This window comes from Sphaerodactylus townsendi, linkage group LG02, assembly GCF_021028975.2.
Source record: "Sphaerodactylus townsendi isolate TG3544 linkage group LG02, MPM_Stown_v2.3, whole genome shotgun sequence".
Lineage (NCBI taxonomy): Eukaryota > Metazoa > Chordata > Lepidosauria > Squamata > Sphaerodactylidae > Sphaerodactylus > Sphaerodactylus townsendi.
The window spans coordinates 83,872,206-83,893,860 of NC_059426.1; the positions used below are offsets into that span (position 1 = coordinate 83,872,206).

The 21,655-nt window shown below is 48.3% G+C and overlaps 1 protein-coding gene across 1 annotated transcript in view; it reads left to right on the forward strand.

Moving 5' to 3' along the window:
* Positions 1–3,250: 3,250 nt before the first annotated feature.
* Positions 3,251–21,655, forward strand: part of TPH1 (tryptophan hydroxylase 1) — a 28,622-nt gene continuing 10,217 nt past the window's right edge. Inside the window, exons 1-6 of the mRNA XM_048487129.1 lie at positions 3,251–3,374; positions 12,354–12,491; positions 13,168–13,351; positions 15,806–15,906; positions 19,183–19,250; positions 20,632–20,828. Of these exons, the coding sequence (XP_048343086.1) occupies positions 3,282–3,374; positions 12,354–12,491; positions 13,168–13,351; positions 15,806–15,906; positions 19,183–19,250; positions 20,632–20,828 (781 nt within the window). The 5' untranslated portion in view covers positions 3,251–3,281. The remainder of the gene's footprint in view (positions 3,375–12,353; positions 12,492–13,167; positions 13,352–15,805; positions 15,907–19,182; positions 19,251–20,631; positions 20,829–21,655) is intronic.

The window sequence follows — 21,655 nt, forward strand, 5'->3', positions numbered from 1 at the left end:
AAAGAAAATTAAAACTAATCTGCAATTCAAGTGGGCATAAAATGGCCCATGAGTGACTTTTCCCTCCTTTCCTGGGATCTAGGGAACATGGACATCAGATTCAGGTTCCTAGAGGATGTCCATGCAAATTTGTTCCTGTTTGTATGTGGATATTCCCTCATTAGTCTACTTAATTCCCACATTAGTCTACTTAATTCTTTCAGGTGTTCTTCTATGAGGTCTGAAGTTGATAGACTGGGAAATATGGTGCTAGAGAACTATTTTTAAACCACTTCAAGCAATGAGGAAATGGTATCTAGTCTAGTTTGTTCTTTTTGGTAACAGCCCCTTCCTTTTGACCTTTTGGTTTATGTCATAATTGTTTTAAAGCAGCTTATTGCATATTATTCTTTAGAATTATGTTGCAAGTGATGCTGCTTTTTGATCAATGTAGTCTGGGCATAGCAAAAAAAGAATTCTGTTTAGAAACCTATTGGAGCATTGCAACAGTTTAATCCATAATTTTTTAACTTCTTCATTCTGCTAACTTCATGCATCTGGCAAAATGGACTGTAGTCCATAAAAGCTTATTCTTCAAAAAGTCGGTTAGATGTTATGAGACTTAATTGCTTTTTGCTACCACAGATTTATTCAGCTATCCTTTTTGAATATGTTGGGAGTAATTGAGGTCAGAGCTTCATTAGCCATTAACCGAATGCACAGCACTAATAGCAATCAGTAAATAAATTTCAGAAACACAAGAGAAACAGTTCTATATCATCTATCTACCTATCTACCTATCGCTATTGGTACAGGTAGGGCTGTCAACTAGGACTGCCGTTTCCAGGTTGAGCAGTTCCTGGAGATTTTGGCAACAGAGTCGAGAGGGGGTGAGATTTGGGAAGGGTAGGGTTGTCAGCAGGGGATCATAGACCACACAGAGTACACCCCCCAAAGCAGCTATTCTCTCTAGGGAAACTGATTTATGTCACCCGGGGATCTGTGGTAATTCCAGGAAAATTCCAGGCCGTACCTGGAGGTGGGAAACCTTAAGTTCATGCCCTGCTACTAATCCTACTTAGCAGAGGCGTTCCTCCCATTGGGCAAAGTGGGCAGTTGCCCTGGGCGCAGCCCTGTGGGGGGGGGGGGCGCAAAACTGCAGGTTCGTTTGTGGGATTTTTTGTATTTTCAGTGTTTTTCCATTTTTGGCCTGCAGAGGGCGCAGGTTTTAGGCTAGCAGCACCAAAATTTCATGGATGTTTCAGGAGACACTCCTGATGCTGTCACCCAGGTTTGGTGAGGTTTGGTTCTGGGAGTCCAAAGTTATGGGCTCCCAAAGGGGGTGCCCCATCCCCCATTGTTTCCAATGGGAGCTAATAGGAGATGAGGCTACACTTTTGAGGGTCGATAACTTTGGACCCCCAGAACCAAACTTCACCAAACCTGGGAGGTATCATCAGGAGAATCTTTTACTGATACCACCCAGGTTTTGTGAAGTTTGGTCCAGGGGGTCCAAAGCTATGGACTCCAAAAGGGGGTGCCACATCATCCATTGTTTCCAATGGGAGCTAACAGAAGATGGGGGCTACACCTTTGAGGGTCCATAACTTTGGACCCCCTGAACCAAACTTCACCAAACCTGGGTGGTATCATTAGGAGAGTCTCCTAAATATACCCTGAAAGTTTGGTGCTGCTAGCTTAACAATTGCACCCCTGACAGCAGGCACCTCCCAAATTTCCCCAAATTTCCCTTTTAAATCCCCCTGCCTTTGACATGGATTTAAAGGGAGAATCTGAGGTCCTCAGTTTAAACATTGAAAGTGATGCTGTTTCAGGGTGGGGGAGAATCAACCCCAAAATAGCATCACTTTCAATGTTGTTTAAACTGGGAACCCCAGATTCTCCCTTTAAGGTGGATTTAAAAGGAGAATCTGGCTCCCTAGTTTAAACACCATTGAAAATGATGCTGTTTGGGGGTGGATTCCAGCATCACTTGTTTAGGGAGCCCAGATTCTTCTCTGAAACATTGAAAGTGATGCTGTTTCCCCCAATCGGGGGGACTGGATACAACACCATAAAATGTTTTCATAGCAGTAATAAAACATTTTGAAAGCATTTTGAAAATGTTTTCAAAAATTATTTCTGCTGTGTGGCATGGCTTATTGCTGTGCTCAGATTTGTGAGTTGGGGCATGTTCTATAATGTGATGGTGACTTTGAAACAACCTGGTGGAAAAAATCATTGCTTGGTCACAGTGGGGAAGGGTGGCTGCCCATGGGGGGCGCCAAACTTGTTTGCCTGGATACGCCACTGGGCGTAGCTACAAGGGGGGGTGCACATTGCATTGGGCACGCGCCTGGGGGGGGGCATCAAACTCAGGTTTTGCCCAGGGCTCCAGTTTGCCTAGTTACGCCACTGCTACTTAGGTCCACAGTTTTTCTAAATGCAGCAAGCATTCATGTTAGGGTTGCCGATCTCCAAGTAGGGCCTGGAGACTTCCCACTATTTGAACTGACCTCCAGACAACTAACTATTGCGTTATACTCTTCTGAGATCCTATATCTCCCTGCCTTCCCCAGGCTGCACCCCCTAAATCAACAGGCAGCTCCTAGTCCAGAGCTGGCAACCTTAACTCATGTAGACATGGCCTGAAGGGTGTGCTTGAGAGGGCCTTATCCAGAAGACTTATAATCTGCCTAAGTATACCTTTAAAGACTTCTCTGATCTAGGGTAACGGAGGTGATATAGTTCTAGCAGAAACAGGTATAATTAAGATAACACTCTTCCCTGAGTCTTCTGCCACTTTGTACAATGCAAAGAATGATTCACTTCCATCAAGGCTTAGTGGCATAGCTTCATCCCCTCATGGCTGGGAAAATGCCTGGGCTCCATCCCTGTACCGTACAAATTCCTAACAGAGTGCTGCTGAGGAAGCACAGACTACTTCTCCGAGGACAATCTAACAGTGGGGCTCCCAAGCCAGACACTGCGTCTTTCAGGCAAGATAGCAACAGCAGACTAGCTCCTGATCTTCCCCTCTGCCTTGGGGAGAGGGGTGGGGAGAGCGCTTCTGAACTTTCCTAAGACTGCCACCTCTTTTCCTTACGCGTCTCCTCTGCCTGAACAATAAGCTCAGGGAGGAGACTTACCCCCCCCCCCCTTCTCGGGTCTGGTTCACCCTCCTCCCGTCCATAAATAGCCCAGCGGCAGTCGGAATAGTACCTGCAGAGCAGACGTCGTCAAGTTTTTGCTCTCTGCTGCACCCCTGCCGAGAAGCTCTCTCCATCCTCCTAGCTGGCAACATGTACTCCAGCAGAATTGAGATTCCCAGGAGGGGGCGATCCTTCGACTCCATGAACACCTCCGGCTTCGAAGAAAACCAGCTCAACAATGAGGTAAGGAACTTTACTTTTCTGGAGGCTTGGTTTTGCAACACCGCTTCTCTCCGGTGTCGCACCCTCTTTCCTAACTCTCAAGCCAGGCACGGTCCCCGTTTGTCTACGCTGTAATCAGATCCACATTACGAGAGAATTATCAATAAGCGGAGCTTTGAAACGGAAGAGGTACAGGATTTTTGTTTTGGCTGTTTCCTTTTCAGACGGGAGGATTTTCTGATTTCTTCAAACACAACCACCTAAGAACATTTTGCATACATTATTTTTATATAGCACCCTGAATTTTAGCAGAGAGGTAAGTTGAAGTATTGTAGTCAAAGCTCTACTCATGGTCCAAGGTCACTCCCAACAGAAATCAATGCCAGGTACCTGACTCCTTTCTGCACTTGCAGAATGATGGGTTTTTAATCCACTTTCATTGCACTTTGCAGCTGGATTTTACTGTGTGGAATAGCAAAATCCACTTGCAAACAGTGGTGAAAGTGGATTGAAAGTGCATTATTCTGCAGGTGCGGAAGGAGCCAGAGTTGACTCAGCTTTCCATCCCTCTGAAGCTGGTAAAATGAGCACCCAGCTTGCTGGGGGTAAAGGGTAGATGGCTGGGGAAGGCAATGGCAAACCACCCTGTAAACAAAGTCTGCCCAGTAAACGTTGTGATGTGGTGTCACTCCATGGATCAGTAATGACCAGTTGCTGGCATGGGATTATCTTTACCTTTAATTTACAAATATAGAGCCAGTGTGATCCAGCTGTTGAGGTGTCAGACTAAGATCTAGGAGACCAACATTCGAATCCTCAATCTGTTATGGAAACTTGCTGGGTGAGCTTGGACCAGGACACACACTCAGCCTCGACCCTGGCTAGACCCTGACCTCTGAGGAATACCAAGAGTGTGACACAGAAACAGGCAGTGGCAAATGATCTCTGAACATCTCTTGCCTTCAAAACCTTGTAAGGTTGCTGTAAGTCAGGTGGGACTTGATGACTAAATAAATTTTTTAAAATACAATTACAATTACTATAGGCTCTGTGTTTCCCCCACGTTAAACAGGGATGAAATTCTGAAATTAAATGGCATGCTAATGTCCTTAATTCAATTATTAAACAGATCCTGCTGCAACATGAATAATTTGGAGTGGGCCCGCAAGTAGAAAGGTCCTGTTTAACTGGGACTGGAATTTCCCATGATCGTCAAAAAGGGGGCAAGAGAGTCCGTATATAAGAACACTTAGATGATACTGAATAGAAGAGGATTGATACTAGATAAACCACCTGTCTCTTCTTACTGAAGTATTCCGTGCAGTTTGTGGCCCAACTGTGACTGACGGTGTCTTCTGGGTCCTTTTGGGTATCTGTCGGATTAAAGGTACATCCAGTTACAAGTGTTCCATGCTGGCAGTTGTGCACGTAACAAGGAGCCTGGAGACATATCCTGGGCTAAGGTCCTTATGAGAGATAATGCTGTGGAAAGTCAGCTGTGCAGATTGGTCCTAATGGGGCATATTGATCAGCCAGGAAATCAGAATACACTGGATTTCCTGCCCATGGAATGAGATGCCTAGATTAAAACTGGGCCTGTAGATACACATTTTATCAGGGTGACATTCACAAAGCAGAGATCCTGAGCAAAGGAGCTCAAAACTGAGCAATGTGTTGGATTCTGATTGTACCTTCATCTTACCTGCATCTTCACTCAACTCTTCACCGCCAATGCTCATGTATTTGTCTGTCCTCTCATTCTTGGCCTATGTGTATCTTGGACATTTCATTGAGACTCTTGTGCTCCTTTATCTGGCAGCTAATTTGCTCAATATATAAGTTAATAGTAATTACTGGACAGGCAAACCCAAATACATCCTGTCTTCTAGAAATGGGGTTAGGCATGTGTGCGGTATTCATCCTGATTGTTCATCTTCAGCTTTTGGTAATCAGAAGTAAACTATGTCTTTAAATGAAGGCTTTGCTTTTAGGGGTCTATCCTAAATGTATTTATTTATAAAAAGTCTGATGCCTGTCAAACAGACATATGTATTGAATATAAGCAATAATCATGAATACAGTAATAAAAACTGCAATTAAAGTTCAGCTCACAATACATCAACAATCAATGTAGATAAGAGTAAAATATAAAAATATAGCATGCAATGATAGGTTTATCTTTTTAATATTTATAATCCTTTTACAAAGTGATTTGTGCTGGTGGCAATTGTGACATCCAGCCACAAGAACTTCCATGTTTAACTGTGTGCCAAATAAAACAGTGCCTCTTTTCTTTATTTTAAATTCACTGCTCACAAATTTCAGTGGATTACCTAGCACTTTTGTATTCTGAGATGGTATGAATAGCCACTCTCAATTCATCAACTCCACAACACTTACATTGTTAAAACTTCTATGAATCTGTCTATACTCCAAAGCACTCACAACAAAACACATCACTAAAGCTCCCCAATGCAATGAAAAAATGATTCAAATCAAGAATTTTTGACAACTGAATTACCAACAGTGCCAACTGTAATAAGAACAATATTCATATCCATTATCTGCTAATAGTGATGGGTTTACTAAAATGTAATGGGACCTTGGGGACTAGAAAGAAATAGTGCTGGGCTGACTGGCTAGCTTAGGAGGTAAGAGGAGATTTACCTTTAGTGAACTAGCTGTTGTTGTCAGCAGTTTGAACATCCACTCCTTGAAGACTGGAACAGATGGATCTACAGATCAGCAAACTAAGTATGTGCTTGCCTGTTGGTGACTCTGTTTGAACAGTCTAACTCTATGGCTCATTCCGCACATGCAGAATAATGCACTTTCAAACTGCTTTCAGTGCTCTTTAAAGCTGTGCGGAATAGCAAAATCCACTTGCAAACTGTTGTGAAAATGGTTTGAAAACGCATTATTTTGCGTGTGCGGAAGGGGCCTATAGTGGGTATCTGTATTAATGGGTAACAGACATTTGTGATCTATTAGTTGCAGCAGAAGCAGGGAAATGGGCTTGGTCCTACAGTGTGGCATGCCATTTTAGTTCATGTTGAGGAGAAAGAATCTGGACTTGAGGTTTTTTTTTGCTGTGAAGAGCACCCAGAATAAGGTGCATGCAACTGAAAAATGTAAAAACAATCAAACAATAAAAGCATTGCTTATAAAACCAATACTACATCTTACATCCATGATAGCCTTGGCTACGGGTGTAATGGTTCCATTCTATGCAAGTAGTCAGCCAGTTGAAAGGAGGGATTTAGACTGAAGTAACTGTGCACAGATTCTATTTATTAATGCAGTTTCGCACTAAGCATAGAACAAATCTTATAAACCTTTGAATTTAATTTTGAGTTGCTTGTGATAAACAGTGTTTCATTTGTCAGTGCAATATGACTAAACTCCACAGTGATATTTAATCACTCCCTTCCTAATTCTAGCAGTTTGGCCATTCACCTTCCGGAAACTTCCAGGAACCCCTGAGAAATTAACTGATGAATTTTATAAAAAGGTATGCCTAGAATTGATTTGGATAGATCAGGGGTAGGGAACCTGCGGCTCTCCAGATGTTCAGGAACTACAATTCCCATCAGCCTGGGTGGGGGGGGGGGGGGGTGGGGGGGGGGGGGGGTGGGGGGGGGGGGGGGTGGGGGGGGGGGGGGGTGGGGGGGGGGGGGGGTGGGGGGGGGGGGGGGTGGGGGGGGGGGGGGGTGGGGGGGGGGGGGGGTGGGGGGGGGGGGGGGTGGGGGGGGGGGGGGGTGGGGGGGGGGGGGGGTGGGGGGGGGGGGGGGTGGGGGGGGGGGGGGGTGGGGGGGGGGGGGGGTGGGGGGGGGGGGGGGTGGGGGGGGGGGGGGGTGGGGGGGGGGGGGGGTGGGGGGGGGGGGGGGTGGGGGGGGGGGGGGGTGGGGGGGGGGGGGGGTGGGGGGGGGGGGGGGTGGGGGGGGGGGGGGGTGGGGGGGGGGGGGGGTGGGGGGGGGGGGGGGTGGGGGGGGGGGGGGGTGGGGGGGGGGGGGGGTGGGGGGGGGGGGGGGTGGGGGGGGGGGGGGGTGGGGGGGGGGGGGGGTGGGGGGGGGGGGGGGTGGGGGGGGGGGGGGGTGGGGGGGGGGGGGGGTGGGGGGGGGGGGGGGTGGGGGGGGGGGGGGGTGGGGGGGGGGGGGGGTGGGGGGGGGGGGGGGTGGGGGGGGGGGGGGGTGGGGGGGGGGGGGGGTGGGGGGGGGGGGGGGTGGGGGGGGGGGGGGGTGGGGGGGGGGGGGGGTGGGGGGGGGGGGGGGTGGGGGGGGGGGGGGGTGGGGGGGGGGGGGGGTGGGGGGGGGGGGGGGTGGGGGGGGGGGGGGGTGGGGGGGGGGGGGGGTGGGGGGGGGGGGGGGTGGGGGGGGGGGGGGGTGGGGGGGGGGGGGGGTGGGGGGGGGGGGGGGTGGGGGGGGGGGGGGGTGGGGGGGGGGGGGGGTGGGGGGGGGGGGGGGTGGGGGGGGGGGGGGGTGGGGGGGGGGGGGGGTGGGGGGGGGGGGGGGTGGGGGGGGGGGGGGGTGGGGGGGGGGGGGGGTGGGGGGGGGGGGGGGTGGGGGGGGGGGGGGGTGGGGGGGGGGGGGGGTGGGGGGGGGGGGGGGTGGGGGGGGGGGGGGGTGGGGGGGGGGGGGGGTGGGGGGGGGGGGGGGTGGGGGGGGGGGGGGGTGGGGGGGGGGGGGGGTGGGGGGGGGGGGGGGTGGGGGGGGGGGGGGGTGGGGGGGGGGGGGGGTGGGGGGGGGGGGGGGTGGGGGGGGGGGGGGGTGGGGGGGGGGGGGGGTGGGGGGGGGGGGGGGTGGGGGGGGGGGGGGGTGGGGGGGGGGGGGGGTGGGGGGGGGGGGGGGTGGGGGGGGGGGGGGGTGGGGGGGGGGGGGGGTGGGGGGGGGGGGGGGTGGGGGGGGGGGGGGGTGGGGGGGGGGGGGGGTGGGGGGGGGGGGGGGTGGGGGGGGGGGGGGGTGGGGGGGGGGGGGGGTGGGGGGGGGGGGGGGTGGGGGGGGGGGGGGGTGGGGGGGGGGGGGGGTGGGGGGGGGGGGGGGTGGGGGGGGGGGGGGGTGGGGGGGGGGGGGGGTGGGGGGGGGGGGGGGTGGGGGGGGGGGGGGGTGGGGGGGGGGGGGGGTGGGGGGGGGGGGGGGTGGGGGGGGGGGGGGGTGGGGGGGGGGGGGGGTGGGGGGGGGGGGGGGTGGGGGGGGGGGGGGGTGGGGGGGGGGGGGGGTGGGGGGGGGGGGGGGTGGGGGGGGGGGGGGGTGGGGGGGGGGGGGGGTGGGGGGGGGGGGGGGTGGGGGGGGGGGGGGGTGGGGGGGGGGGGGGGTGGGGGGGGGGGGGGGTGGGGGGGGGGGGGGGTGGGGGGGGGGGGGGGTGGGGGGGGGGGGGGGTGGGGGGGGGGGGGGGTGGGGGGGGGGGGGGGTGGGGGGGGGGGGGGGTGGGGGGGGGGGGGGGTGGGGGGGGGGGGGGGTGGGGGGGGGGGGGGGTGGGGGGGGGGGGGGGTGGGGGGGGGGGGGGGTGGGGGGGGGGGGGGGTGGGGGGGGGGGGGGGTGGGGGGGGGGGGGGGTGGGGGGGGGGGGGGGTGGGGGGGGGGGGGGGTGGGGGGGGGGGGGGGTGGGGGGGGGGGGGGGTGGGGGGGGGGGGGGGTGGGGGGGGGGGGGGGTGGGGGGGGGGGGGGGTGGGGGGGGGGGGGGGTGGGGGGGGGGGGGGGTGGGGGGGGGGGGGGGTGGGGGGGGGGGGGGGTGGGGGGGGGGGGGGGTGGGGGGGGGGGGGGGTGGGGGGGGGGGGGGGTGGGGGGGGGGGGGGGTGGGGGGGGGGGGGGGTGGGGGGGGGGGGGGGTGGGGGGGGGGGGGGGTGGGGGGGGGGGGGGGTGGGGGGGGGGGGGGGTGGGGGGGGGGGGGGGTGGGGGGGGGGGGGGGTGGGGGGGGGGGGGGGTGGGGGGGGGGGGGGGTGGGGGGGGGGGGGGGTGGGGGGGGGGGGGGGTGGGGGGGGGGGGGGGTGGGGGGGGGGGGGGGTGGGGGGGGGGGGGGGTGGGGGGGGGGGGGGGTGGGGGGGGGGGGGGGTGGGGGGGGGGGGGGGTGGGGGGGGGGGGGGGTGGGGGGGGGGGGGGGTGGGGGGGGGGGGGGGTGGGGGGGGGGGGGGGTGGGGGGGGGGGGGGGTGGGGGGGGGGGGGGGTGGGGGGGGGGGGGGGTGGGGGGGGGGGGGGGTGGGGGGGGGGGGGGGTGGGGGGGGGGGGGGGTGGGGGGGGGGGGGGGTGGGGGGGGGGGGGGGTGGGGGGGGGGGGGGGTGGGGGGGGGGGGGGGTGGGGGGGGGGGGGGGTGGGGGGGGGGGGGGGTGGGGGGGGGGGGGGGTGGGGGGGGGGGGGGGTGGGGGGGGGGGGGGGTGGGGGGGGGGGGGGGTGGGGGGGGGGGGGGGTGGGGGGGGGGGGGGGTGGGGGGGGGGGGGGGTGGGGGGGGGGGGGGGTGGGGGGGGGGGGGGGGGGGGGGGGGGGCGGCTGGGGGCAAGGGGGGGGGCGCGGGGGGGGGGGGGGGGGGGGGGGGGGGAAAGGGGGGGGGGGGGGGGGGGGGGGGGGAGGGGGGGGGGGGGGGGGGGGGGGGGGGGGGGAGGGAGGAAAATACAGCTTAGATGCTCGGCTCAGCAAAGGACAAGAGAGATCCCTCACTTCTGCAGGAGTATATCGCATACCCTGTGTAGCTGTGGAAAGGTCTACATAGGGAACCACAAAACACAGCATTCAGACCTGTGATTAAGGAACCACGAGAAAAGACACTGTTGAAGCTTAACCATCCTGAAAAAAATCTGCAGTTGCAGGAGACATGTGTTAAGCAATTCTTAGAATTCTGGACAATTCAGAAGCCTACTATGTCAGACTGCACAGGGAAGCCATTGAAATTCACAAACACCAGGACAATTTCAATAAGAAAGAAGAAGACTTTGAAGATTAGCAAGCAGGCCTGGCTCCCCAGTGTACTTAAAAATGGACTGATAACCCCACCTTCAATACAATGCATCCAACCACACGTTTGCATAGCAAGTTCCACCCAAACACTTACTGATTGGTTCCCCACCCTGGAACATGGAAAATATACCACACTAAACGTTCCCTTCTCACTTAGACCCAGTAAGAAAGCAAACTTTCTCTGTGATACACCTCTGAAGATGCCAGCCACCAAGATGCAGGAAGTGAAACATTAGGAACAAAATCTACCAGACCACAGCCACACAGCCCGGAAAACCCTCCCAGAACCAACCATGCCTTCCTTTGAAAATTGCTGCCATCTGGAGTGAAAGGGATGGGGCCCGCAATCTGGACATGACCCACCCACCCCCCTAGCGGAGGAAGGGGAAGGTGAGGGAGAGGTCTGGGGATTTGCTGGGACCAAACGTTCTTGGACAAAACGTAGCCTCATGCCTCCCAGTGTGTTTTAAGTTTAGGTAGTATTCGCCTGCAAGGGAAGGGAGTGAAAGGGACAGGGCCAGCCACCTAGACATAGCCCACCCACCCTAGCACAGGAAGGGAAACGTTAGGGAGGGATGGGGCGGGGTGCCATGCAAGGGAACGGGAGAGAGGGAGGGGAGCGAGGGGCCCCTTGCCCCTCCCCTCCCTTGCAAGCATTGTGCAATGATACATGTTCGAACCGTTCGCTTCCCCTTTTCTTTCTTTTCCACCTCACCAGACTGAGCCACAGCAACGCGTGGCAGGGCCCGCTAGTCAGTATATAAGGCTGGTTCAGAAGGTATTCATCACCTTTCTTTATGTGACCTCTTCCCAGGTATGGAACTACAAGGAAAGCTGGGCTGTATGGCAATCTCAGTCATCTTTTGTTGTGCTTGTCATGATTCAGCACACTTCAATGCTATATTTATTCTTATCTAGAGTGAGCCCCCCCTCCCGCCCCTGTATAATATAATGAAACGTAAGATAATCACATGGGGGGGGGATGGCAATTAGAATGTCCAAACTAGTCCTGTTATTTCCTCAAAGGATTTGTTTCAGATATCTGTTGAACTCATATAGTATGTATGTTTCTTGTGGTGTGCCTATGTGTAAGTTAATTCGGCATGCACTGATCTTCTGTCTCCCTCTTGACGGGGATGAGACAAGCCCACTGAATCATTGCAGATTGAACAGTCTGTGTGACTAGTTTTTGACTGTGGGCTGTTGGGGGGGGGCGTTCCTTGGGGGTAGAAGATGCGTGCTATGTTCGAGATCCTTTCTGTGCATCTAGTTGTGCCCTATAGTGCTGTAGCTATGAATGCAGGCAGCTGTCATTCTGATGTCATTAGTATGGCAACCCATCCAGAATTGCCAAAAGGTCAGGAAAAAAGGCACACCCTGATTTGCGTCCCATTAACAGCAGTTTGAGCTACAGAAATCAGCAGGTGGCACTTTTCTTAGCATGAATATAAACATCACATGTACATTTGCATGTTGATGGCTATCAAAGGCAGAAGAGTATATAAAAAATAAACCAGAAACTTGTACTCTTTTTCTAGGCAAATCAACAAAACAAGCAATATAGGAATTGTAGTAGCTTTTAGAAAAAGAAATGATTCAGTGTTTTGGGAAACTGCAAACCTGAAAGCAAGATGATTACATTGTTATGCATTTAGAATAATTTTTAAAATATTAAGAAGATAATCCTTTTTTCTTGAATGAAGTAGAAATAAATATTTGAATCCATGTCTGCAGTCTTGTGTACACTAATTTACTGCAATCATTAGAAGTTGCATCTTTCTTACATAGGCATTATATGCACAAATCAGAAATATTATTATTATTATTTATTAAATTTAGTATACCGCCCTATTGAATGCATTTCCGTTGAAATAAATTGATCTACAGGCCAGGTGATTCATGACAAATATTACTGGGCATGAAAGCTTTACACCAGAAAATTCAGTGGGGAAGTTCTTTTGGAACAAATAGGAGTTCTGCAGGTTGTTGTTGTTGTTGTTTTTAAAAAACCTTTGACTTATTTAACTGTGATTGTCACAATTTCTAATTATTTTTAGCTACTCAAATCAAACTACACTATGAATGAAGACAATAAGGAGAACAAAGACAATTTGTCTGAAAGGGGCAGAGCTGTTGTCATCTTTTCCTTAAAAAATGAGGTTGGAGGACTTGTCAAAGCCCTAAAACTCTTCCAGGTATGCATGTTGTGTGCAGCGGGGATAGTCAGGGCAAACCTTGGTAACTTAATCTAGCATTTTGCTATCATATCAAGACTGAGTGATTAAGCAAATTAAGTACATTTATAACACTGCTCCATCACTGAAATGAACCTATACTGAAAGACAAGATCTCCAGCACTTTATGAGCACCAGCACTAGACCAAAATAAGAACACTTTCTTGAGTTTTGCACCCATTAGAATATCTGTAACTTGGGACAGCTTCACACAAAGTGCTGGAATAAGAAAGCACAACTCGGCTTCACTTCCTCTTTTCATACTTTCTGGATAATGTGAAAAGTGGGATTCTCACTCCTACTCAGTAAGGTGCTACTGATGTTAATAAGCTGATCATGATGATGAAGGGGTGATATATTTAGTGAATGTGGAAAATTCTACTAGTGGTGCAGCAGGATAAAATATTTCCTTACTATAATATTTGTTAAAATATACATGGCTTAGAATAGTCATATTTGTGTTCCATATCAGTAAGTCTGAATTCAAATAATTAAAGTTTCAGATGTAATGATTCTTTTGCTTTAATTAGCAACCTAAATACACTTCAAAGAGAGAGAGAAAGAGAGAGAGAGAATAGCTAAGATTTTGATTCCCAGGTGCTGTTAGCAAATTAACAAAAATTGTTTTATTCATCAGGAGAAACATGTAAACCTGGTACACATAGAATCTCGAAAATCCAGAAGGAGAAATTCTGAGTTTGAAATCTTTGTAGACTGTGACAGCAATAGGGAACAGCTGGATGAGATCTTCCATCTATTGAAATCCCATGTCAGTGTTATATCTATAAACCCGAGTGATGATTTCACTGTACAGGAAGATGGTAAGTGAGAAATGAGAATGTGATTTTTCAAGAGTGCATTTGTGTAACAAAGTGTGATTGTATGGATCTGAGACTGGATTTTAAAAAGTTTTGCCCTTTTCAAGAACACTCATTGGTCTTTTTTTTTTTACTTACCATTTCGAATGAATAACAATAGGTGTTCCTTTAAAATGTACTTCTATCATGATGGAGAAATTTGCATAAGTTGGTTAAAGTGGGGGATGCTGGGCGAGATGATTATATACTTTAAAAGGGTACAGCATAATTCTTAGCTTGCCAGATTGATTTAAAATCAGATATGATCAAGACATACTTGTATCTGTATATGTACAAAACATGGTTGTATCTTCTCAACCACCTATGATAACATTATAGTACAGGTGTGGAAATCCCTCTTCAAGGAGGGTGGTGTTTGAGGTTCAGATAGAAAAATACATTGTTCTGTTTTTTCCTCTCAGTTTTCTGTACTTGCACCTCTTCCCCATTAGTCCATTAGAATAAAAAACATTTTTTACAATTTGTACTTTGAGTTTTTAGAAACTTCCTAGGTTATTTCCCTCAAGTGCCAGCTGGTCAAGTCACTTTACCAACCTAGCAAGAAGGAGGGAGATGGAATCTTTTTTTCTGTCTCACTCATGCCGACGGCATTCAAGCAGAGAATTATTCGCTGGCCTTGAGCAGCCTACTGTATAATGATGATGATATACTTCAGTTCTCCAGGTGATGGTAGAATCAGCCAAAGGGTCAATTTGAGGATTCAAGAGCTGAGTGCCAATATAACGTATTCAGAGAATCCAGAAAAATGGGTAACCCTAGCAAATGATCTTTTCCAACACCTGGTACTTTTGAATACTATTTGACCATATTTCTGTTTACAATATGTGTTACAACAAATCCTAATGGGGTAGGTCCCAACCAACTTTTCTGCTGATGAAAAAGAGATTAAAGATGCCATTTGACCATCCAAAAAGATTCTGCTGGAGACCGTAGGAGCTGCATGAACAAAAGCCATGTGGGACAAGGATTTCGTTAGAAGAACTAGGCAACAGTGTGTGTGTGTGTGTGTATTTATATGCATGTATATAGATAGATGTAGATATACACACATATGTAATTGTTATCTGGCTCTTTGAGGATTCAACATGACTTTCAAAATGAGATATGCATAAAATATGCACAAAATATACAATCCAGTAGTCCCCCAGTCCAATGTCAAAGCAGGCAGTGAACACAAGGGCATGCCTGTCTGCTGTTGATTCCACTGGCATGGCTGACACTGGGTCAGAGGCTAAGTGTCAGGAGCCCTTTGGCTCTTAACTAGGCTTGAAATACCAACAAAGAATGGCAGGGTAGATGCTCAGCCCAGGTCTTAACCAACTCACTCAAATATTCCCAGTTCTTTCACCTATATGCAGACAAACTGACACCATGCAGTACAATTATTGGTTTCTGGATATGGGGTTAGAAAATTGTAACTCTGTAGTTGCAATAATTTTTGCAGCAGTAAATAAAGTTGTTTAAAGGGAATCTACAAGGAGGAAGGGATGGTTGATTTTAGATAAAATGTATTGTTTATGTACCGTTTGCTTTTCTGCTGCCTATCTTTTCTTTATTTTCAAAAAAGCATTAGTAGTACTAATGTTTTATAGTCCTGGATGTGCAACTGAACAGGGTGATAATCCAACATGAAGTTTTCTTATTCAAGCAGAAAGTGACCCTGAGCTTTTTTAATGCAAGAGTGATTTTAGGCAATGATCCCTTACATCTCTCCCAGCTATATTTGTCCCATTCCTCCCCTTCCCTTCGCTCTTCCCCTTCCCTGCAGGGTGGGTGGGCCTTGGCCAGATAACTGGCCCCCTTTCCTTCCCCTCCCCCTCCCCCTCCCCCTCCCTCTTTTACCTCCAGGGTGGGTGGGCAGCAACTACTGATTAAATTATAAACTGTACTGTTTTCTACATTATGTGTTTAATTAACTTTTGTCTCATCTGAAAATTGACCATGTATATTGAGAAGAAGGGGGTGGATTTGAATATGTTCCTGTTATCAAAGTAAACACAGGTAAAGTAATCCTCCTCCATCTTCCACTTATACAGAGGTTATAAAACATGATTGGGATCATATTGAAAACAATGTTTACTGTCTCCAAACAAAAAAAATCATTGATTAATTGTCACACATACTCACTCCATGTGACCTGTAATAACATTACTTTAACTGCAGAGCTCAGTTAATGTTCCTCAACTTATTTTTAATATCTCAATAATTCTTTACAACATACATACCACAGGAGGAAATGCTGACTGTTGTGCATGTGTCAGATAGGACGTATCTCATGTCCTCTGGCTTCTGAACAATTGGATCTCATTTTTAGCCATCATAGCTGGCCCTGAAAAAAATGTTTCCTTGTGCTTACTGGCTTAATTTCACTAATGACTTTGTGGCTCTATTTCCTAGACATGGAAAATATCCCCTGGTTCCCCAAGAAAATTTCAGAGTTGGATAAATGTGCAAATCGTGTTTTGATGTATGGATCTGAACTGGACGCTGATCATCCAGTGAGTATCTTTGTACATGGTTTTCTTGTAGAGTTCTAGTTGCTTCCAAAAATAATCTATGGAAATCTAACTGTGAAAGTCTAATACTTTAGACTTGCAGTCTGTTATAGAAGTTAGTTACCAAGTAAACATACTAATACTAGAATCACATAACCTGTGTTGGGGCAAATATGCAGAAAATGCAATCTTTTTCAAAATATATCAACAAAAGATTGGAAGTACCATTATGGTCAGTAACTGGTCTACCTTTGGCCTTGCTTTTCTCAAATGGGTATGTAGAAGTTCTCATGCTCCCTTGAAGCAAATCTCTCTCAAAAATGGGAAAACTGTTGAAAGTGGTAGTGTGGTTTGTGGGTGTGAAGAACTGACACTACTTCTCCTTCCTTAGATTATATAGCAGTGATGGCGAACCTTTTCGAGACCGAGTGCCCAAACTGCAACTCAAAACCCACTTATTTATCGCATAGTGCCAATACGGCAATTTAACCTGAATACTGAGGTTTTAGTTTAGAAAAAACAACTCATACATTAACATCTTTTTGTCTTAAAAGAAAAACACAATAACAGAGCTTTCAATGATATAAACAACTTTTATTTTATAAACAACTTTTTATTGAAGGTAAATGTTTGCATTGGGCATGCTTTTGAACAATTAACGTGATTTTTGCTGTTGTATGCATGCTGATAATTTGTCTGTGCTTGGCTCATACTTTGTAAGTTTGAAAGCAACACATACAGAGCTCAGGTCATCTGTTAGTCTGTTTCTTGTGTCAGATTTGATATAATTCAAAGCTGAAAACAAGCATAAGATGACCCAAACAAAGAAAGGAAAGCTATTCCAACTTCTTTCATTGACTTAAAATTATTTGGCAGAGAATTCCACACTTTAAGGATTTCATTTTCAGAACTAACTGTGCTCTCCTTTGTTATCCCTTCTATCTTCTCAAGTGTTTCACGCAAGTAATAGAATTCATTTTTCCAGATAGAGCTTTCTTGAAATTTCAATAGCTCCATTTCCAGATTTTCTAAATTTAACCAATGTAAGCAGGAAAGATCAAGTTCTTAAAATTTGTCTTTATCTGGATAAGTAAGAAAAGACAGTGTTGCCTCCATCTTACGGAACTGTAAAAATCTTTTACTAAAATTCACCTTTGCAGCTGCTACAATGCTAGAAAATTCCTTGTAGATATCCTGATGGCTTGTAGGACTGTCTGCAAATGTAGATCCTAAATAAAAGGTTTACATAATTACAGCACCAATTTAAAAGAAGGACATGGGCTGAACCAAACTCCAGAACACGGATGCCCCATAGTACTCCAAAATGTAACAGTACCACAAACAGAATGACAGTAGCTGCTGCACCACAAAGAACCACAGTATAGTAACCAGTGAAAAATGAAAGAAATCGGCACTGGCCAGGTCAGTCAAGCACAATGCCTTAGGATTGAAACTACCAGGCTACCAACCCTTGCAAAAGACAATCAGAGAAGCCTGTTAAACATTAATCAAGTCCTACAGATGGATGAACACCCAGTCCATTGGCTCCAGTGAATGATACAGCTCTGAAGCAGGCTATTTGAAAAAGAGAAGCACTATTTAGGAATGAGTGATTTCATGAGCAGTGCAGTTGTAGTGTCTCAAAGAAGCAGGGTTGCCTATGGATCGCATCAGTAAAAGGACTTCTTCTTGTGGAGTGCGAGTTTCCCCTCTCTCATGTGAACCCAAAATACCCCCTGAAATCCGGGACCAGGATTATAAGTGGCATTTTGGTCTGTTGCAGGAGAAGGGAGGCAGGAAAATCACATTCTGAGAGCAGAATGTGGAAATGCTAGTCAGGATCCAATGTTTTGAACAGGAACAAGGCATATTGAACATACACTTTAAGAGAAAATGTCTTGTGTATAAGGCAAGTTTGGCACAGATAAAACTATCTCAAGAAGTTGGAGTTGGGAGATGTCTTTTCTGGCAAGTTTTGCTGAACATGCTTCCAATATGGGAATTTTCTTAGCAAACTGGGTCAAATGAGCTTGTGGCGGGACCAACATTAAAAATATCATATGCAGAATTTCTGCTAACACCATCTTCAGCCATCAGTTTTCAGAATTAAAAAAATCAAATAAAATTACATGCTGGCACTAGTCACTTGGATGGATTGGCAGTTTTGGATTAGGTGACCTGGGGTATCTCTCAATACGTTGTTTTTGCAGTTGATCCCAAGAGTGCCTTTTAATATGGAATGTGTTTCTTATGAATGTTGTTAATTTGGGGCAGAAAGCTGAAGACAGACTGGAAAGCACATTCTAGCCAACATGGTTTTTTCTTTCAAATTATAGAAATAAGAAAAGCAAAAAGCACTTTAACCCTATGCTCACTAACATGGCAGGATTATGGGGTTTAAGGAAGCCCAGCAGGGAGGCTGAGGGAGCTCCTTATTTGGGCAGTGACTCCCCCTGATGTCACTGCCCAAATGAGCTCCCTCTGCCTTCCAGCTGGCTGGGGTTTGAGGAAGCTGCGACACTCACCCTTCCCAGTCTGCCCCAGCAGCCCAAGTTCACAGGAGGCAGAGCTCCCCCGTCCTCCTGCTCTGCCTCTGTCTGGTGGCTTGTGGCTGGGATCAAGAGTGGGTGGGGCTTAAACAGAGTGGACCTGAGGCAACTGCCCACTTTGCACCAGGGGACTCCTGGGGGCGGGGGAAAACCCCTCACCGCTCCAGCTGATCTCCTCCCCCTCAGCCGGCTCGGTGGAGACTCAGCCACCCGACGACTCCGGCAGCGCTTGTTCCCCGGCAGCCCGGACGTCGGGGGGAAGAAGGAGGGGGAGATTCGGTGCTTGCATGCCCAGAGAGAGGCCTCAGCGTGCCCCCTCCGGCACACGGGCCGTAGGTTTGCCAACATGGTTATATAGCTTTATCTGAAACCCAACCAAAGAGCAGAAAAAAGAGGTGCATAAATCATTCCAAAGTTCATGAAAATTGATTGTTCCAAAGGACTACAACAATTTATTTTCAGTTATTTTCAGTGGAATTTATGCAGTTTAGGTTCTTGGATTGGAGCCTACATTTACCAAACTGCTACTCTTAATAAATGTATTTCATTTCAAAATTTGCATTTCCAAAACAAGTCAAAAGGTTCATGTTATATTTGACAGTTTTTCCCATCGATATCATAAAATGCTCCTCATCTGCTTTGATAGAACGAAATTAACATTTGTTTCTTTGTGGCACAAACACGTTACTGCACAAACTGACATGAGATTTATTTTTTATCCCATTATTAGGGTTTCAAAGACAATGTTTATCGCAAGAGACGGAAATATTTTGCAGACCTGGCTATGAATTATAAACAGTATGTGTCAATGACTGGTAAATAAGGCAACTTTTGCTATAAAAATTGGGGCAGATCCACTGAAAGTGATTGATGTGGATATGATCTCCCCCTTCTCTAAGGGGCACAAAATTCAAGGTAGATTTTACAGGGTCTGGGTAATTTGTAGGACAGTGTTGGAGCTATAGGGTGATGGGGTTTTTATAGTTTGTTGTTGAACATATGAAATACAGGATATACAGGCAAGCCAGTTCCATGCAAGCTCAATTTAACACCTCCAAAATCATCTCAACTTTTAGTACAGCAAAAGTAAAGCAATTTTTTAAAAATCTCATAGCATCCTTGCCAGAACAGGCAAAATGGCTTTAGCTCTCAACTAGTGGCATATGGATACAACTCATGGAACAATCTGTTCAGCTAACTGATATGATTCTATCACATTGCCTACTGCTCATACAAACTACAAGCTAAACTAATGCTGAGATAGGGTGCATTTTTCTACTTTGCATGACAATACAATAGCATTAATTATATCCATTTCCTTCAGTTCAATATACTTAAGTTTCCCCCTGTCTTTTGCCTAAAAGGAAAATGTGAATAAAGGAGAGAGGAATAGTTGAAGAGAAAAAGAGAAGACTCATGAGAAGGAAAAATTAATTTTGCCTCCTTCTTTACTTTGACGAGGGTGTTTTCCAAACTGCACCAAGGATTGTTAGGTTTACCAGGATTTTTGTGATGGAAAACCACTAGCAAATATGTGTTTTTTTCTGTCAAGTTGTAGCCAACTTATGAGGATCCCATAGGGTTTTCAAGGCAAAAGATGTTCAGAGGTGCTTTGTCATTGCCTGCCTCTGTGTATTTGCTTAATCTCTGTGATCTGACAAGATCAGGCTAGACCAGCTATCCAAGTCAGGGCTTCAAATAATTAGTTGTCTCTAAATTAAAGCTGACTTGATATACCTTGACAATAGGCTGACATGAGCATATGGCAGGAAATGGCAAAAAAAGGACCAGTAGGCTGTTTCTCCCCCTGTACCTCCTAGAAAATCCAGAAAACTTCTCTTCAAGGTGTATCTGGTGATTGTTGTTGGTGAAGCCCAAGCTCGTCACCTCCAGTTAGGGATCACTTCTTTTTCTCTTCTCCTGTGGCTTTAATAATTAACACCAAGCATGCCAGAGTGCAATGTCACAGTTAATTTTTATATTTAAGCCAGAGAGCAAAGGGCAATGAGGATTCTCACCACCTGCTGAGGTGTCTGTAGCTCCTGACAATCACGAGGCAACCAGGAATCTACTAATGGATTAGAATACACCTATAACCCACCCCTGCTCTAATACGTAAATAGCTTTTCCTTTCCGAGAATCTTTGTGAATGTTTTTAAGCTATTATATCTCATTACAGTGGTGACCCAATTCCAAAAGTTCAGTTCACTGAAGAGGAGATCAGCACTTGGGGCACTGTATTTCGAGAGCTCCAAAAGCTTTACCCGACCCATGCCTGCAGAGAATATCTTAAAAACCTACCTTTGCTAACCAAATACTGTGGATACCGAGAAGATAACATACCCCAACTGGAGGATGTATCATGTTTTTTAAAAGGTAATGTGAATATCTTTGTTTTGTAAGCTGCCCCGGAAGAGGCAGTGATATCAGAACAGTGAATCTTCATAAATGAATAATTAAAGATCTACAAAATGGTACTAGGCTAGGGTGTCTGCTGAGGAGTCATGGAAGGAAGTTCATCATCTAAATTTACCAATATTTTAAAATAAAATTAAATCCGGTCTCAATCTTTACAAGTCTACAGCTGGCAGTTGATTGTCAAAGGGTAGCTTCAACAGTTTCTATAGGTTATGTATAAAATGTTTTTACATTTCTCAGTTCATTGTTAGTTTATCAATGTCCACTTCATATTTTCCATAAAAAACACTGGAAAATAAAATCATGAAATTGAAAACAATCAAAAGCACAGAACAAAGCCAGTAATAAATGCTCTTCAACCATAATTTCACAGCGACACAGAATTACGAGAGATAACCAGATCTACTGTATTGTCTGAATGATAAACTAGTTTGGTTTCAGAGAAAGGTGGAGTTATAATGCTCTAAATAAATAAATAACCCACAGACCTGACAAAATGAAGTCATTTTAACAAATGAAATGTTTTGCTGAATTTCCAAAGGGAAAGCATTGGACCCCAGTGGTAGACTTGAATGAAGGTGAATAACTTTAAGGATAAAAATGTCTTTCAGGAGATCCATCATTGGATTTTCCAACACTTTAAAAACATTTAAGGTGACTGGTCAAATTTACATTGGGGATTTGTCATATTATACTGGGAATTTTTCAATAAGTTGGACCATAAAATGCAGCTGTATGGAGCAGATCTGGAATGTCAGTCTCACACTGGGGATTACATTTCTTCC